The sequence below is a fragment of the Harpia harpyja genome, chromosome 7 (assembly GCF_026419915.1).
Source record: "Harpia harpyja isolate bHarHar1 chromosome 7, bHarHar1 primary haplotype, whole genome shotgun sequence".
NCBI lineage: Eukaryota > Metazoa > Chordata > Aves > Accipitriformes > Accipitridae > Harpia > Harpia harpyja.
In genome coordinates, this window is record NC_068946.1 from 28,071,707 (window position 1) to 28,088,439 (window position 16,733).

The window sequence follows — 16,733 nt, forward strand, 5'->3', positions numbered from 1 at the left end:
GCATGCGGCCCACTGCCATCCCCAATGGATCAGCAACACTTTGCCTGTGCCTGACAGCACCGGGGCACGGACCTGACCCCCGGGAAGATTGCAGGTCTGCTCGCTGTGCAGAGGCCACTTGTGTTTACGCTTGGTGACAGCCTCTGCTTACATAGTGCCTTGCTCCAGCAAGAGGTTTACAGGCGAACAGCCTCTCACACCACCGATATGCACTGGGCCCTGCCAGTGGAAACTGGGGTGGGGAGAGGGGGGCAGGTGTCAGGGATGCTGACAGCTCCCGAGCTTGTGGGCGAGCAGCGCTCCCCTCTGAAAAACAGAGGGAAGGAAGGTTTGCACGGCCTCCCGATGGCTGTACGTTGCCTGGCGCAGGGCTGGGAATACAAAGGGTGGGTCTGGCCATAGAGGAGCCCCTTCCTTGCCCCCTCCCCACACATCTCTGCCCTATGCCTGCCTGGGGATGGAGGGAAGCAGTGTGATGTGTCCCAGATGATCCCACTTGTGGGAGGGATCCCTGGGGGACCTCGAGGCAGCTGCGGGTTCAGTACAACTTCTGCTTGGCTCTGACCCGCTCCAGATGTCCCCCTGCAGCAGCCAGGGCTGCAAGTATGAGGGGTGGTGCAGAGCCCCTCCTCAGCCCCTGTTTCCGCACCTTGCAGCCCTGCTGAGGAGATAGCAGAAGTCTGGAGAGTTCATTTAGCAACTGAAGTCATTAAGGAATCACACTCAGTTGTCTCTAAGCCCTAACGAAGCCAATTCCCAACATTAATGATTGTTCTTCCTTACACTGTCAGCCACTAAATATAGCTGCCCATCCACTCAGCACACAGCGCTGATGTTATCTGCTCTGTTTTTACTGGCTCTGCTGCTCTCTGGAAGTTTTCTCTTATATCAGTGGAAAAGTTCTCTGCTCAGGGAGATGGAAAAAAAAATCCATCTTCTTAACTTAATAATTTTTCCACTCCCCTTTGCCTTCTGCCACACACACACACACACACACACTTGCCCTTCCTCATTTATTCACTAGGGCTCTTGTCTTAATAAAGGAACGCCTCCTGCTGTTGCTGTCAAGTTTGTGGGTGCTGTGTTTATGCACAGCTTAGGACACCGGTCAATGGAAATCTGATTTAATCCCTACAGAGTGGATGATTTCATGTGGGTGTGCTGCTGCGCTCACACTTCCAACCTGGCCAGGTACAGCCCCCTCCTCTTCCCAACAGGGAAGACTCTACAGGGACCAGTTTTAGAGCTGTGCAGCAGAAATCAAAACCCAAAAGAAGCAAGAGCAAATGTCATCTGGGGAAAAAAAGGAGAAAATCCTTTCCAGAGGGCCTCCTAGAGGGCTGCCTGCCTTGCTCTGCCACTGCTTTGTCACAGTTCGTATTCCTCTCTGAAATCACTGACATTAACCACTGTGGACAAGCAACACAGCTGGACTTTTCATAGATGGCACAGATGAAAGCAAGTATTACCTTCATTTAATCTGAATGCCACAGAACCAGTGTCAGCCTCAACCTCTTAATTGCTGCCTTTCATTTCTCCAGGAAGATATCCCCGTCTTGATTTCAGGATACCCAGTGTGGGAGAATCCACCAGTCCCAAAGGCAAATTCTCCCCATGGTTTGTCTCCACGCTCTTTGGAATATGTCTCTTATTTTTAACCTGGTATTTATCTAACTCCTTGCTTCGAGCTACTTGTTATACCTTTTCTTTAAGGGTGAGATGCATCAACTCTCAAATGCAGCACAGTTTAAGCACACTTGACTGGTCTTGTACGATCCCGACCCACGAGCTGAAAGATATTCCACCCACACAATTCTCTTATTATTTGCCTTGTGATCCTGGAGCCTGGAAGGTGCATGTTTTCAGCTTTGCTCCCAAGTCAGGAGAGGAAGGATTTGCTATTATTTTTAATGGCATCTGACTTTTTCAGCTCATCAGGTAATTGCAAGAGTGGGGGCTACAGAACATCTCAATACTTCCTGCACAGTCTTTCCTCTCTGTCTCTCTTCTTTTCTCCAGCTAGGGACTTCTTCCCCTCCTTTTACCCTCTCCTTCTGTTGGGTGTCTCTGTCTCCCTCATTTTAATTACTATCTTGCAGTCTACAATCTTCATCTTCACTTCTTCATATTTTCCCTCTGCATTTTGCTCTTTCCCTGGTCACTTCATCCCTCTGTCCCATCTATTCCTGCCCATCAGCCAGGGGAACCTTTTCGACATTTTGCTGCAGTTGCTCACCTATTGTGACCAGTGCTAGGATGTCCTCGAGGAAGCTAGCAATGGGCAGGAGCCCACTGGCATAAGCTGGCGAGCTCCTGTGTGAAGGGGAGGTGTGCCTGCAACAGCACCTGCCTGTGGTGCTCAGGGACCTCACTGTGCTGGGCACAGCAAATGCTGTCCCTACCCAGCCAGTGTGCCCTGGGGAATACGATGGAGAAACGGAGGCATACAGGCAGCAAGGCATGGGGTGAAGAGGAAAACAACATGAGTTAGCAGGACTTTGGGATAGACTTGGTGTGAGGACCCAGAGGGAGGTTCAAACTGAAGATGACACATGTTACAAGCCCCAAAAGACAAGGATGGTGTCTGCAAAATAGGTACCAGCCTAGGCCCAGGAGAACATGGAGCGATGGTGTAAGTAAGGAAGGGTTGTGAGGCTTTAACTGTCAGCTGAAAATATTGCAGCAGCTTTTCAGTGACACCACAAGCCTGAGTAGCAGATAAATAAGCAAGAGAAAAACAAGCAAACCCAAATTCCTAGTTGTTACAGTACGGGTATGACTGTAAAATATGGTGTTATGCCCTGCGCATGTCCCTCCCATTGGTAACGCTCGACAGCCTGCGTCACACCCCAGGGACGGAGTCGTGCACGTGACTTCAGTCTTGGTGTCTGCTTTTCCTTTACTGCCACAGCTTCCAACGCATGTACCCACCAGAGACAGCTTTGCCCTGCACAGAAATGTAGCTGCTTCTAGGGTAGAGCCCAGCCATATCTTACAGCCCACCAGCAGAGTAGGGGATGGGAAGAGTATGGACATCATGTCCAAGTGAAAGCAAAGGATGCATTGACTGAACTGACAAAACAACCTTCAAAGTTAAGGGGAGCCCCAAGTTTGCTCTTCATCACAACACAACCCCCAGATGCATTCCTGAAGAGGCAGGCAGGAAAACAAAATCCAAAATCAAAACACAGGGAAAAAACCTCAGACAGACTAAACTGATCTTCCCCACAAAAGCAGACAGCTTTTCCCACCCCAGAGCAAGACAAACAGCATCCCCACTGACTGCTCAAAGAGCAAGGCAGTTTTTCTGAGTTCCTCACCTTTTCTCTTACTCTGTAGGTTTGATCAGAGAAATACCGGTTTCTATCCTCCAGGCTAGTATTAAGCTATTAAATGCACTATTCCACCTTGTTTTCCTTTTATTGACTGTCACCTTCAGAGCTCCTCATGGCAGTTTGCTCTCCCACTTCTACCTCCCAACTCCCTTCCCCTTCCAAGCAGACCAGCCCCACCCTCCTTCCCCAGCAGCTCGAACACCACCACTGCCAGAGCATCTATAAACACCCCCCCCCACTAACTTAAGTCACTGCCACCTCATTTCACTTTTAATAGGCTACTGGTTTTTTGTTTAAGTCTGTTGATAATTACCCTTTATTCCTCAGCCTTCCCATTTTGGGCTCAGCTGCTCTTCAGGAGGCCGAATGCCTCATGATGGCAGGTTTCCTAATGCTATTCAGCCCCAAGACAACAGGACTTGTCTGTTTGCCTGCTCCTTGTCACCTAGCAGGAGTCAGAGGGTGCCACCTCCTGCTGCTGCGGCGGGGGAGGTTTAGCACACACTTGCCATTTCACTGCTCAGAACATCTGCTGTTTGTACAAGCACGCACATTGCTTTCCTTCAATGTAATAGCCCATGCCAGCAGAAAGAAACCACTGAGAGAAGTGCAGTTTTACCTGGGAAGTAGAAGTTCTCACCTGGGAAAGCTGTGATGGGTTCTGCAAAGGAAAAAACCAAAAACTAGTATTAGAGAAGGGAATATTACACACAAGGCCACAGTTCATGTCACTGTTGATTTGCAGCAGCCAAGTGGAGCAGGCATGCAGCTCTGCCCCACAGAAGCCACTCGCTGGGAACAGCACAGGATGCTAGCCAACCTCCCCAGGACAGGGAGAAACCTGTCTCAGCTGGGGACTGACCAGACACAATAAGCTTCAAGTCAGAAACAGACTTCAGAGAAAAATATGTCCGAGGTTGAAGGTCATTTGGATTCAGCTGGCTGGCCTGAGTCATCCAAAGACAAAGCCCCACCTGGCCCAGTCATGAAACTGTGAAACTCCCTAAAATTTGCAAGAGCAGTTTGGTTTCTGGCTCAACTCTGGCATCGTTATTCACGTGGGAACTGTGTGGCAACATCTGGGCATCGATGCCATGCTCCTCTCCATCTCACAGTGATAAGAAACAAAGGTAAGTGATTTTTTTTCTTTTCTCAAGATACTTTGAAGAAGTAATCTATTACAAATTACTGGATCTGAAAAGCAATAATCGGTACTTATTACTGATTACCTTCTGGCAGAAGTAATAGAATTCTGATTATTTTTAGATTACTTCTGCATTATGCCTGTGAGTCACAGAAGCAGACTCTGGCTCTACTGAGCGCTATGAAATCATCACTCAAGTTCAGAATGTGAATGACACATTTGTCAAAGGAAAAAATTATTGTGACTTATTAGTGTTCTTTCACACTAAAAAGGAATCAGATTACTTCCCAGGATTACATTTGAAAAAACAGTAGCCTGTGCTGGAGCCAGCTATTCTCATGGCTCTGACAGGGAGAGCGCAGCACTGTATCTCTACCATTTCATTATTATTTTGGTGACATCAGAAATGACCCATGAGTTATGTTAAATTTTGCAGTGGGAGCCCTTGGCTAGAAATTATCTGAAACAAACTATCCTTATCGGTTTTAAGATTCCCATGCAACTTCCTAGAATGGGACAAATAATTTTGTGTAGCAGTTTGGTGTTATTTTTAGGGCTGGCAACACTTGAAACATTATAATTTATTAATGTTTTTGTTCTGGAATACTAAGTTTTAGGTTCATGAGGCCCAAGATACAGTAACACTGGAGCTAGGTGAATTGCTGAGCTCAAAAGAAGTTAGATAGGAAATGCTATTAATGTTAATCATCAGTCTTGCTTCTTTTTAATGCCATAGAAGGCAAGGGATTAAAACACCACTGTCAAGCCTTAAATACAGGGAATTTGACATATGGAGTATTAGCTCTTTTGGCAGATGGGAGACCAGCAGAGTTCAAAGCATCAAAGAAACAGGGACCAATGGCGCTCAAGTGCATCTCTGGGGCAGTCCCGGTCCTCTGTTCTATTATTAATGCTGGTTCCTGCACCATCTTCACCATCGCCTGCCTGCACAGGGCAGCAAGCGACGCAACCAGCCCTTCCCAGGCACAATTTGTCCCGTGCCTCATCCCCTGAGATACACCCCTTGGAAGAGAGCATCTGTCCCGCTTGGGTTAGGAGGCACCAGAATCCTCCTCCCCTCCCTTGGTGGGGGCAAGGAGAGCAGCTTCACTGAATGCGGCCTTTCAAAGCCCAAAGGGGAGAGAGGCTCTGCTCTTCCTGACTTTTAACACTGACTTCAGGATGGGTCAGACACTTTGCAGGTGTTTAACAGTGAAACACACCTCTCCCAGGTCATGCAGAAGAGCAGGACCTTCCTACTGTGGGCAGCTCTCAGCACAGATCCCACTAATTGAATATTGCTGGTCCCACATTCAGCTGGGATGGCTCTAAATCTACAACCAAGCTAGATGGCGACCAGAGTTATCAGAGTGCATGCGTGGATACACCAGCTAGAGGAATAGGGCAGGGCAATGGCTCCGCCAACAAACTGCTAAAATACACTTTTTTTGCTCTCTTTGTTTTTTTAAAGCCCTCTCTGTCTTTCACATTGAATGAATCCACCTGGCTTTTGGCCTGGTTTGGGGAATGGTGAATTCTAGGACAAAAATTTCTTTTGTTATTCTGTTAACATTGCTGTAAAACCCCTCTGCTATTTTATTTCTTATTAGAGAAGACGACTTTTGAACTCATCGGCGCTTCTAAGAGTGTAATACTGACTGACAGCTGGTTTCTTTTGTCCAGCACTTTCCTTTTAAATTTGGTGTATGTCCTTATCACATAGAAGAGTCCTCGGTAACCCTCAGCTGCTCTTTCAGCTTTGCGCGGCAGAGACATGTGCTTCCTGCCTCTCACACCAAAGCAGCCAGAGCCCCCATCCCGCAGAGACTGAGTCCCCCTCATTTCTTTCACGGACAAGGAAAGTCCCAGCTGAGATCCAGAAACTCCCAGTAACTCAAGCAGGGGAGAAGTGGCCCACTGGCAGCCTGCGAGTGAAAGTTCTCCAGCCCCAGCTGCCCACCCCCACCACCCCTGGCCCCCGTGGCCGGACATGGCACGTACCCATGCAGTTCTCCAGCGGGATGTCGGTGCCTAGCCGGATGTCATCGAGGGCGAGCTCTCCCGAGTGGCCATTGCGTACAAATCCCTCAAACACAATCTGTGAGAAATCAGGACAGAAATGTCAATGCTAAGCTGGGAGACAGAGAGTGGCTGCTGTTCCTGAGGGAAAGGGCAGGAAATCTGCTCCTGGCTTTCCCTGCACACCTGCAGATGACCTGAGACTAGTCCTGTTTCCTTGCCCTTCCTCTGCCACCCCTTCCCCAGTGAAAGCTGCCCCAGGTTCAGCAGAAAGATAGTTACCTGGCCTGGCAGCACTTGGCTTGCAATTTGTTCAATGAAACGCCTCTCGCACGGAATAAAGACTCCGTGAACCAACATTCTGCATTGGAGGCCACCCCCCAGCCCTTGCGCAAATTATGCAAGTGGCATAACACTGACTTACAGCAGCAGCAGATTTGGCCCATGGTATTAACTGGGCTATGATCAGAAAAAGGAAGGGAAGGACACAAAATGCACAGCTACATTAACTGTAAAGTGCTGTTCCCATCAACATTACATAAGAAGTATTGAAATGTTAGAGGAGAAGGGTCAATTTATTCCTACTTAATCACAGGCAAAATATATTTACAAAAATAAATAGAGTCGTTAGCTTTAAGAACTGCTGAGTGGAGAGACTTGCATTATTTACATAATGATGCCATTATTTAGCTAATGCCAGTATATTCACATTTAACACATAAAGTAGTCAGCCAGTGCCCACCATTCTTATCTGTAGGCATATTGCATTTACTGGCATTTTATTAAAAAGCCAAACACATGCATGCAAACTAGTCATGCAGCTCCAGTGCAAAGCTTCTGCTTTATATCTCCCTGCCTGCTCTCAAGGGTCCAAATAATTTCCTAGGGATATGTATTTCACAAACCTCCTCTCCCTATTTTAGGTGCCCCCTTTCATCTGGCGTGCCTGGGCAGCCGGGACCCATGCTTGCCCGCAAGGACACCTCCCTAAAGGGCTGGGCATCTGACTGAGCATGGTACAGAGTGTCAGAGCTGTTGGTCCCAAGCTCAGGCCATCAACCCACGTGGGAGGCAGCAGTTTGGAGGGGTCAGTGACCTGAGAGCAGCAGCTCCCCAGGTCAGGGTTGGGGCTGGGAGCAGGCTGGAGCAAGGCTCCCTGCCAGGGTGGTCATCGAAGTGCTGCCTGAAGCCTGAAAGTACATGTTTCCTTCTGCTTTGGAGGGTGCTGGACGCCATGCTGATGCTCGTTAACAAGTGACAACAGTAGCCCTGGCTCCCTGGCAAATGGCACACTGCCCGGAAGGGCTAACCACGCCAAAGGCACTCCTGGAAGCAGCAGCCTCGCCGCGGGGTGCTGGCATGGCCGTGCCAGAGGGGCTCAGGCGGCTGCAGCAAGCAGCATGGCTCCCTCCAGCTCATCCCTCCCTCCTCCACTAATCTGACAGTGGGACAGGGCCTTCATCCCACAGCGCTGCACCCAGCCCTCTGATCTGGTCTAAGGTATCCAACAAGTGGATTCACAACAAACCTGCGTTCCCTCTTCCTTCTCCCTGTTAGCACTTGCAGCCCAGCCTGAAGAAGGGCTGTTTGCTGCCTACCTTTAAAAGCTGGCTGTGCCCCCTCCCAGCTTCCCACTTCTCCTGGCTGCAGGGTTTGGGTTTGCTCCCTGGAGCTGCGTGCCTGCCTCTGGTCAGACTATCTAATGACCATCAGTTGTGGGGGGAAAAATGCACAAAACAAAATGAAAAAAAAAAAGAAGGGAAAATATTTGCAAAGTGGGAGATTGGAGGAATGTAAAAGGCAACAGGCTGAACAAAGGCCCAAGTCTGTGCAGAAGACAGGCACTCTCTGAATAACAAACAGTGTCGTTTAGTTACTATGGTAACTCGAGAAACACAATGAAAACAGTCACATTCCCTAATGATGAATGGGACCTGGCTCTGAAACACTGAAATAAAGATGCTGGAGATGCCAGCCTGATCCAGCACACCTTCCCTGAGCATCTTACCCGGTACTCCATGTCGTAGCTCGGCAAGATGACGCGACCTTCCCTCCACTCCTCCCCTTGGTCCTCCATGATGACCCACAGTGCCTTGTGCTCCTGGCTGGCTTCCCGCCAGACCCGCAGCATCACCCCATTGCTGCCCCACGCCTGGTACTGGAAGACCATGCAGACAGCGCTCTGGGGCAGATAGATGGTGGGGCTGATAAGCCGGGCTCGCTGGCCTTCCCTCCTTCCGCTGCTCTGCAGCTGCAGGTAATTCTTGCCATCTATTCAAAGAGGAAAACACCGTTATATTATTTTCTGTGGCCACTTGCAACAAGCGTCTCACCTCCTGCCAGGTGGCTTTGGCAGTGCCGGGCATGGTCTCACACCCATGCCTGCAGGAGTGGGTGTCTCGCACCGGCAGCCTCCGTGTGCACAGCAAGCCATGCCACTGCTGCGCCCTGGTCAGGGCATCAAGGAGCACACTTCCCTCACCAGCCACCACTGTTTGGTAGGAGACCGACAGCAAAACCAGAAAGCGATAAGCTGAAGATCGACATAATTAGGAGAATTTAAAGAGCAGTTATTGTCAGAAGCAGTGACGCCACAATAATGACATTGTGGGGGTGGGGGGGTGTTTATTCTGCTGGGAGCTTGCTCAGTGAACAAGCCTGAGGTGGGTTTTTCTAACCGCTGGTGCTGAAGACTCATCTTGGGACGGGGATCTCAAGCTGTGTTCATCCTGCCTCTTTTCATCCCCAGCAGTAAATACTCCGTAATCAGGATCTAGCTGACAATTTTGTTTTGAGGATACGCATGACAAAATGAAAGCCTGGCTCTCAGTTTTTCTGTAATGCAGCAAAACAGCCCCTAAAGCACAGCTCAGAGGAAGGACATGGTCCCAGTGAGTGAAGTATGCACAGGTGATAACTGGGTAGTTGCAAATTTGAAGGTAGCTGAAATACATACAGCAGGGGATTCACTTGCTTTAATATTACATTTATATTGAGCCATGCTTTTTGTCAGTCCTCAGGGAGGAGATTCAGTATGTTTGATATCCCAGGAGAAGTTCAAGGCTGAGACTGGAATTGGAAGTACTTGATCTGAATACCAATAGCAGCAAAAGCCCACGGATACAAATCCCTGGGCATGGCTGATTTGGTCTGGAATCAGTGGTTTCCAGCCCTCTCTGATGAGAAGCCTCCTCAAGGAGTTTCCCATTTGCAGCTTGGATGCCTGAATTCCCTTAGCACAGACTGAAAGGCAAGCGTGTAGCTGATCTGATCCTTACGTGTCCCCCGCATCAAGACCAATGGCAGGACAGAGTCCCTTGGGTTGCTCTGACTGCAGTGCCTGCAGTACAAGGTGACACAGACAGGCCAATGACAAATATTGCCGTATTTTGCGTTTCACTCAACAGAGTGATGAACATGCTTGCTCTTGCTATACAGTGGGCAAGTGTCACTGATGCTCCACGCCAGCATGTGCAAGCCCTCCCGCAGCCCAGGGGGGTTACCTCTGCCCCAGGACCACACCACAGGGTCTGTCGCTTCCTTTCCCCACATCTTAGCCCGCTGCGCTTGACAGGCAAAGCTCTGAGCAGCAGCTTGCCTCCTGCTTGCCCTGCTCCTTCTACGGCTTCAGTGCCCACAGCAATGGCAGGAAAGCAGCGTCTGCGCTGAGAATGTTTGCAAAGTGCACCCAAAACATCTCCAAAACTTAAACAGAGAGACCTGAACTTAGACCCCAGTTCCTGAGCATCAAAAGACAGGTCCCACCCAGAAAACAGCGGCTGATGTCGCTGCCGCTCAGCAATCCGCTGACATCCCAGCCCAAGGGAGACGTATCAGCGGCTGCACAGCCACTGGCCCTGCCCGAAGTTTGTCACTGCCAGAGAGCTGGGCTGAAACCAACCACCGTGAGCTACACAGCTTTCTAAAATAAATATAGGACAAGACAGTGGAAAGATCTGCCATCACTCCCGGGATGTATGATCAAAATATTTCAAAAGCGTATCCACTCCATATGAACTTTAACTGATTTTGCTGCGTGAAGGACAAATCTGTCCCTGACCAGCCACATAAAGAAAGTGCAATATTTTCCAGCAATATTTTCCAGCACCTATGAAATGTACTTGGGCCACTTGGCACTTTATGCCAACAGTAGCAGAAAAAAAGATGAAAGCATGTTTGCCCACTCCTGCTTGAGTGAATCACTTGAAAAGGTACCATGCCGTTCTCTAATGGAGGAGTGTTCTTGTGATTTACCTCAGAGTGGTAGTGGTGGAGGAGGAGATGTGGGAAATAAACAAGTGGAGGAAATAGTAAAAAAAAAAAAGAACAAGCTGTACTCCATGCCTAAGGAGTGATAAGGCATAATAAGTCATCAAGGTCTCCTGAATTAAAATCCTCTTTTTGTAATTCACTACAAGCCTCTTCAAAGAAAAAAAACAACAACAACAACAACAAGAAAAAAGCAGCAACAACAAACAAGGTGGAAGAGCAAATCAGACTGCGATCGTACAATTATCTCACAGGTGAAATGGTCTCACAGGCAAATCTTTAATAAAAGCACCAGTCAGGCTCAAGAATGATCAAATCCAGAACCTCAAAGTTCAGGACCGACCTTTGGTGCCAGTATCTAGGCAGCCTGAGTGAGTGCAGGGATGCAAGCCATCCTTGGATCCACCCAAAGCCCACAGCTGACCACAGGGGACTATGTTAATTGTGCAGCTGGACATCCCTCACGATCCCCACCCCTCACTGGGAGCCGGTGGTACCCAGCATCGCTGCCTCTGCTACTTCAGCAAAAGAGCCTGTGTGCCTCTGAGTCACATCCCTCCCACCAGGGAAGATACCAACCTCCTGTTTGTTCCCATTCCTATCAGGCTGTGAAATCAAATAAACTCCTAAACTGCAGCCAAAACCAATGCTCCCCTCAACCACACAGGCTCTTTCAGAGCCACAGGAGCCCTCCCAAGCCCTGCATCTCCTGTGCTCCCCGCCCAGCACTTGCTGGGGCCCACAGAGCTCTCCAGGACCTACTTGGCAGTCCCAAGGGCTGCGGGGAGGCTTGGTCTTCGGCTGATGAACCCAGCTGCTCCTCTGCAAGTAACAGTGGGTTTGGGCACCATGTGCTCCCGCTCCTGGTACCAGCTTCTGGAGCGGAGAGCTGAGTGCAAGCAGACACGACTTTCTGTGTCATTTGAAGATGAAATGGCTGGATCACTCTAATGGCTAGCTGGACCTTCTGAAAAGCCCCACAAATTTGCTGAGACTGACTGAACAAGGGCACTGTGGAGCTAATTGTTGGAACAGCATGTGGGAGCCCGGCGGTTCCAGTAGTCGCTCTGTTTGATACAGTAAATGGAAGCCTTTGGCACAGAAAGCACCTGAAAGGCTGATTTCCCCTGCTAAAACACTTGAAGGGAGCCTTGCAATGATGAGCTGATCAATCCTTCCAGGCTCAGAAATGCATTTTAATCTCTTTCCCAGAACTTTGCTTTGCAGCCTCCATTCCAGCTAACACAGCAGCTACATCCCCCACCGAACTGGCACTCGTAGTTCAAAGCACCGGCTCAAAAAAGGCAGGACAAACCTGCTCAGGCATTTTAGCCTACCGCTGTTTTTGCAACCGATGCTACGGCATAAATCTCATGGAAGATTTATGGGATCATCTGGATGTAGGGGAGCCAGAGGAGCGTGAACATGCAACCATCCCCAGCCAGATGACGGCAGAGTCACTTGTATGTGCACGGCAGTGAGTCCCGGATAAATCACCAGCCGGGCCCTGCAAACAAACCATCTGGCCAACACGGTTTCCTCTTGGCGCGCCTGTCCCCTCCTGCTAGCAAGCCATCTGAGAGGACATTAGGGGCAGCGGGGGATGAAGCCTCGTGGTTTGGGTCAGGCTGCAAGCACGAGTCATGGCAGCCACCCCCTCTGCAAGGTCAGCCTGCCTGTGCTTGGGTCCTGCACGTCTCACCCCCTCTCCCAAGAAAAGCACCTTCCCTCATCGGTCTCAGCAGCACGTCTGGAGGTCTTCCAGCAAAACATGTGGGGCAGGATGTACACAAGCAATTACTGAGATTTCAGATTCCCTCCACATTTCCCCCTTGCTGGATATTGTTGAATTACAGCTGCTGCTCCTACGGAGGACCCACGCTGAATTGCCTTATGTCCCTCCAAAGGTCACTGCACGCTTCTTCATTGCAGAGCTTGTTTCACGGTGTGTTTTAGTGGCAGTGCTGCAGCCCACCGGCAGCCACCTCTTGTCTGCCAAATCCCATAGGTGACACCTCTGCTCCAGGCCCTGCCTGCTGCCTGCACAGCCCCAAATGCCACCCTGATCATGCTGTGTCAGGGCCAAGGGGACGTCCCAGCGGGGCCTAATCCTGCCGTTCTTCTGGGGCATGCGAACTGGAGGTTGCATCAGCCCTTGCCTTTTCCAGGGAGTGGATCAGCTCAGATACCCTGACAACTGCAGGGTGCTCTGGTAGCAGGGGGATGGCAGCTGCATGGATATGCAGATTGAAATTGGATAGTTAATACATTTTTAATTTTTTTGGCAAATCGTGCAAATTCACCTCAAAAGGCTGCCGCTGTTATTTCAGTGACAGGCCTCTCCTCAATGACAGACTTTCATTTACGAAGGGAAATCAATCCTCCGTAAAACTAATATTTATATTAACTAGATCACTGTGTCTGCTGGAAAATCCCCTCAATTTTGATTATGTGTTAATTAGCCTGCCAAGTCCTTGCCATTTCAGTCTCTAAATCAGTCCGTGAAAAGGCATAAAACCCCACACCGGCCCAGAACCAAGCCCTCCGCCTGCTCTCTGGAGCCTTTCTAATGGACAGGCCATTACATCCTCTCTCTTAATTAAGCCTCACGTCCTCAACAGCGCGGCACAATTGTGAGTCCTACTGCCTCCCCCCCCCCCCCCCCCCCCCCCCCCCCCCCCGAGAGCGCAGGGAGGGCACAGCGTCCCTGACAAACCAAATGCCAATTAGAGCCTGACATTTATGCTAAGTGAGCTGATTGCCACCGTGCTGCGTCCACCACTAGCCTGGCAGGCACCCTGCATGCCCCTACATGAAAGGGTGTGTGCAGACCCACCCGCGCCCGGCGTCTGTGCATGCACAATGAAAGGCATTAACCGAGCCGGCACTTCCACCACACAGGCTGCACATTGCGGATTGCTCGCGCGCACGCACGCTTTCCTGAATCGGGGTCTGTGACTCACAGGCTGCTAAGTCACTGCTGCGAAGCGATGGAGTGATGCACGCACTAAGATTTGAGAGACAGTGTCTTGCTTTCCAGAGAGCATTCCAGCCCGGTTTTATAGGCAGTGTGTGTCACTGGTGCATGGGTCCAAAAAGTGACTAAGGACTCAGGCAAGCAGCGAAGAAATGGGTGAGCCCCAGAGGAATGGTTTCTTCTCCTCTGCCTCCAGCCCAGCCCAAGCGAGCAGGAGCTTTGCTGGCAATGCAGGGACAGACCGTGGCCATGCCCCTTCTCTCATGAAAGACAGTACGGGCATGAGGACAGCCACAGCCCAGCCACAGCCTGGCCCTATCCTGCGGCTGGGGCACTCACACAGCCCAGCCGATGCTCAGCAAACCTCCCGTGATCTGGGTACTGGGGCATCCCAGCTCCACCATGCTGCGGGCAGCCAAGGCATGAATGACTTTTTAGGGTTTGCTCTCCTCACTGTGCAAACGAGGGTCCAGAGAGCCATGTACAGCTTTGCTGAGAGGCAACCTGCACCACACATGGGGGGAGCAGGGATAGACAGAGCCGGGTATGCGGCCTCCTTCCCACAGTGTGCAGCTGCTCACCCATTGCACAGAAGTGCTTGACTTTCACACCACCCCACATGCAAAACTCCCTCCTACTTCAAAGGGGACTGGGCTGATCCTAGAGGTCAAAATGTGTCCCCAGGGCACAAGCCCTGGGAGTAAGTCTCATGAGAGTAAGTGCAGACCTAGTTCAGTCCAGCCCTGCTCCATTAACACCATGAAAACCTTTCTGCTGGTTTGGACAGAGTAGGATCAAGGCCGTCAGGCAGAAGTTCTCATGGATTGCAGGAAAAATATGAAACTTTCCCTTTTAAAGATCCCATGGGAAAAACACAGGCATGGTAAAGGGTCACCATCAGCTTAAAAACAGCTCAACATTTGTTTTCCTTAAAAAATAAGATCTTATGAAACTTCAGAGCACTACAAACATTCCCCTGCTGGAAACGCTTTGAAACAAATAAACCTTTCCCTGCAGCGCCTGCAACCCGAATGAGCAGCATTCCTGACCCTCAAAGCCAGCGAGGCTGTGGCCCACAACAGAAGCTCTCGGTGGGTTTTTGCAGCCCAGGCTAAGAGCTACGTGGTCAGGAGAGCTGCAAGGTTAAAATCGCTTCCTTTTCTGCGTGCATGTACAGCTGCCAACATCCAAACAACACAGTGTTCACAGTGCTGCCGGCGCTCTGACCCCAGTGCTGTGCTCACCCAAACGAGAAGCAGCATGTGGTAGAGGTGCAGACCCCACAGTGCTCTTCTAGGACCACAAGTTTATTTACTTAATGACTGCAAGAAAAGGGGAGGGGAAAAAATGGGCAAAACACACCAATTCCAGTTTTTCAGTGTTGGCTTATTAGCGTAGCATCACTGAGAGCAATGCAACCTCACCTACCAGCTAAGGATACGACCCAGGATCTTCATACCCTTCGGGATCAAGACCCTGGTGAAATTCAAAGACAGCGAAGAGTTGAGGTTCCCAACTTACAAACTCAGATTTATTTTCAGGTCTCAAGACCTCTATCTTGACACCAATGGCATATTGCCATTGCGTGTAGCAGGAGGGGGGATGAAACTTCATTGAAACCTGAACTTGTTGCTCCTTGAAGCTTGCTAGGTGCAGGTAAGGGGAATCTTTCTACAGATGGGAAGCATCTGAAAATCCATAGAGGGCAAAAATCCTCGCAGTCTCTTGTGGGGGATGGAAAAGGTAGCAACAGTATTTTCTAGGCCTGCAAAGGGCAGGGTAACAGCTGGAACCATGCTGGGTTTCTGCTGAGTTGGGCACTTTGGGTCCACTTTTACCAATGGGGTCTGCAAACACGTAACAGGAGCCTGCAGGAGAGGACATGGAGCTAATCCATGGTGCGAAGAGCCCAAGGAACACAGGGCTAAAAAAAGAAACGCAGAGCTGCCTGAAAGAGTATCTTGGAAATAAAAATAGTGGAATGAGAGCAGTGGGTGTCTTGTCAGTCTCGAGAAGTTCTCCGCGCCAAAGATGAGGAGGAATTGCATGCAGCACATAAAATGAAATCGGGAGATATCTGAGGAATTCAGGCTCATCTCTCAGCAGACTTTTCTAATCAAGTGCCTCACAGAGGATATTTCACCATGGTCACTTCCTTCCCCCTCTCTCTCATGCAGACTGAGCCAGGGTTCTTCCTTTCATTATTATTTTTTTCCCTTTTAATTTTAATTTTTGTTTTTTTGCCATTTTCAGAAGAAACAGAAACACATCCCACATGGCTCTTAAAGGCACAGCACATTTCCTTGCTACTGTGGAACAGCCACGGCCTCTAGCCTGAGCCAGCACCTTTAAATCAGAGTAAATTGGGCTCCAGCGGTTTTGAGTTCCCGTTAGCTTTTGCCCTGCCCCTAAACCAAGCACAGCTGCTCTCCTTCACCCAACTGCTCACCCCAGGGTGGGGAATTCACAAGGAGAGACCACCCCGAACAAGGGCTTTTCATTCCCTGCTCCCTGGAGTCTGAGGATGAGTTTTCTAAGTAGAAACAAAGTGCTGGAGGGAACGCGAGGGAAAGGCACGGGAAGAATGGGGGAGTGTGAACCAAACAATGCTTCGATTCTGTCCCTGCCGAGGGGCCGGCATCGCCTCTTTTTCATGTTTCTTGAGTTGCTTTTAAAAGCTGTGCGGGGAGGAAAAAAGCAAATAGTTGTTTTCTTTGGTGTCATGTCTCCTTAATTTCTAAGAGCAGGACCAAAGCAAGGCGCAGCAGCAATGCCTTTGCATGCCAGGCCCCTCCGCTGTCCCAAGCTGCCTGGAGGGTGCATTCCTCCCCGACCCAGCCAGGAGGCTGATCCCATGGCACCACCACCAACCATCCCTCAGCCTGTGCCTGGTGTCTGCTGCTGACTTCCTCCACCACCGTGGGCGAGTCACTTCAGCCCCCTGGAGCTGCTACCTCCTCCTCTTCCTCTGCCTGTACAGTCCGTGACT

The 16,733-nt window shown here is 50.0% G+C and overlaps 1 protein-coding gene across 6 annotated transcripts in view; it reads right to left on the reverse strand.

Annotated features, from left to right (window-relative positions):
- NRP2 (neuropilin 2) overlaps positions 1–16,733 on the reverse strand; it is a 90,259-nt gene that overhangs the window by 16,274 nt on the left and 57,252 nt on the right. For 3 of the 6 annotated variants that reach the window (XM_052791747.1, XM_052791749.1, XM_052791752.1), the window contains exons 13-15: positions 8,507–8,769; positions 6,481–6,577; positions 3,976–3,996 (exon numbers count right to left, since the gene is read on the reverse strand). In XM_052791747.1, coding sequence (XP_052647707.1) covers positions 3,976–3,996; positions 6,481–6,577; positions 8,507–8,769 — 381 coding nt within the window. Of the gene's footprint in view, positions 1–3,954; positions 3,997–6,480; positions 6,578–8,506; positions 8,770–16,733 lie in introns of all 6 variants that reach the window. The other 3 variants (XM_052791748.1, XM_052791746.1, XM_052791750.1) reach the window with 1 other exon arrangement.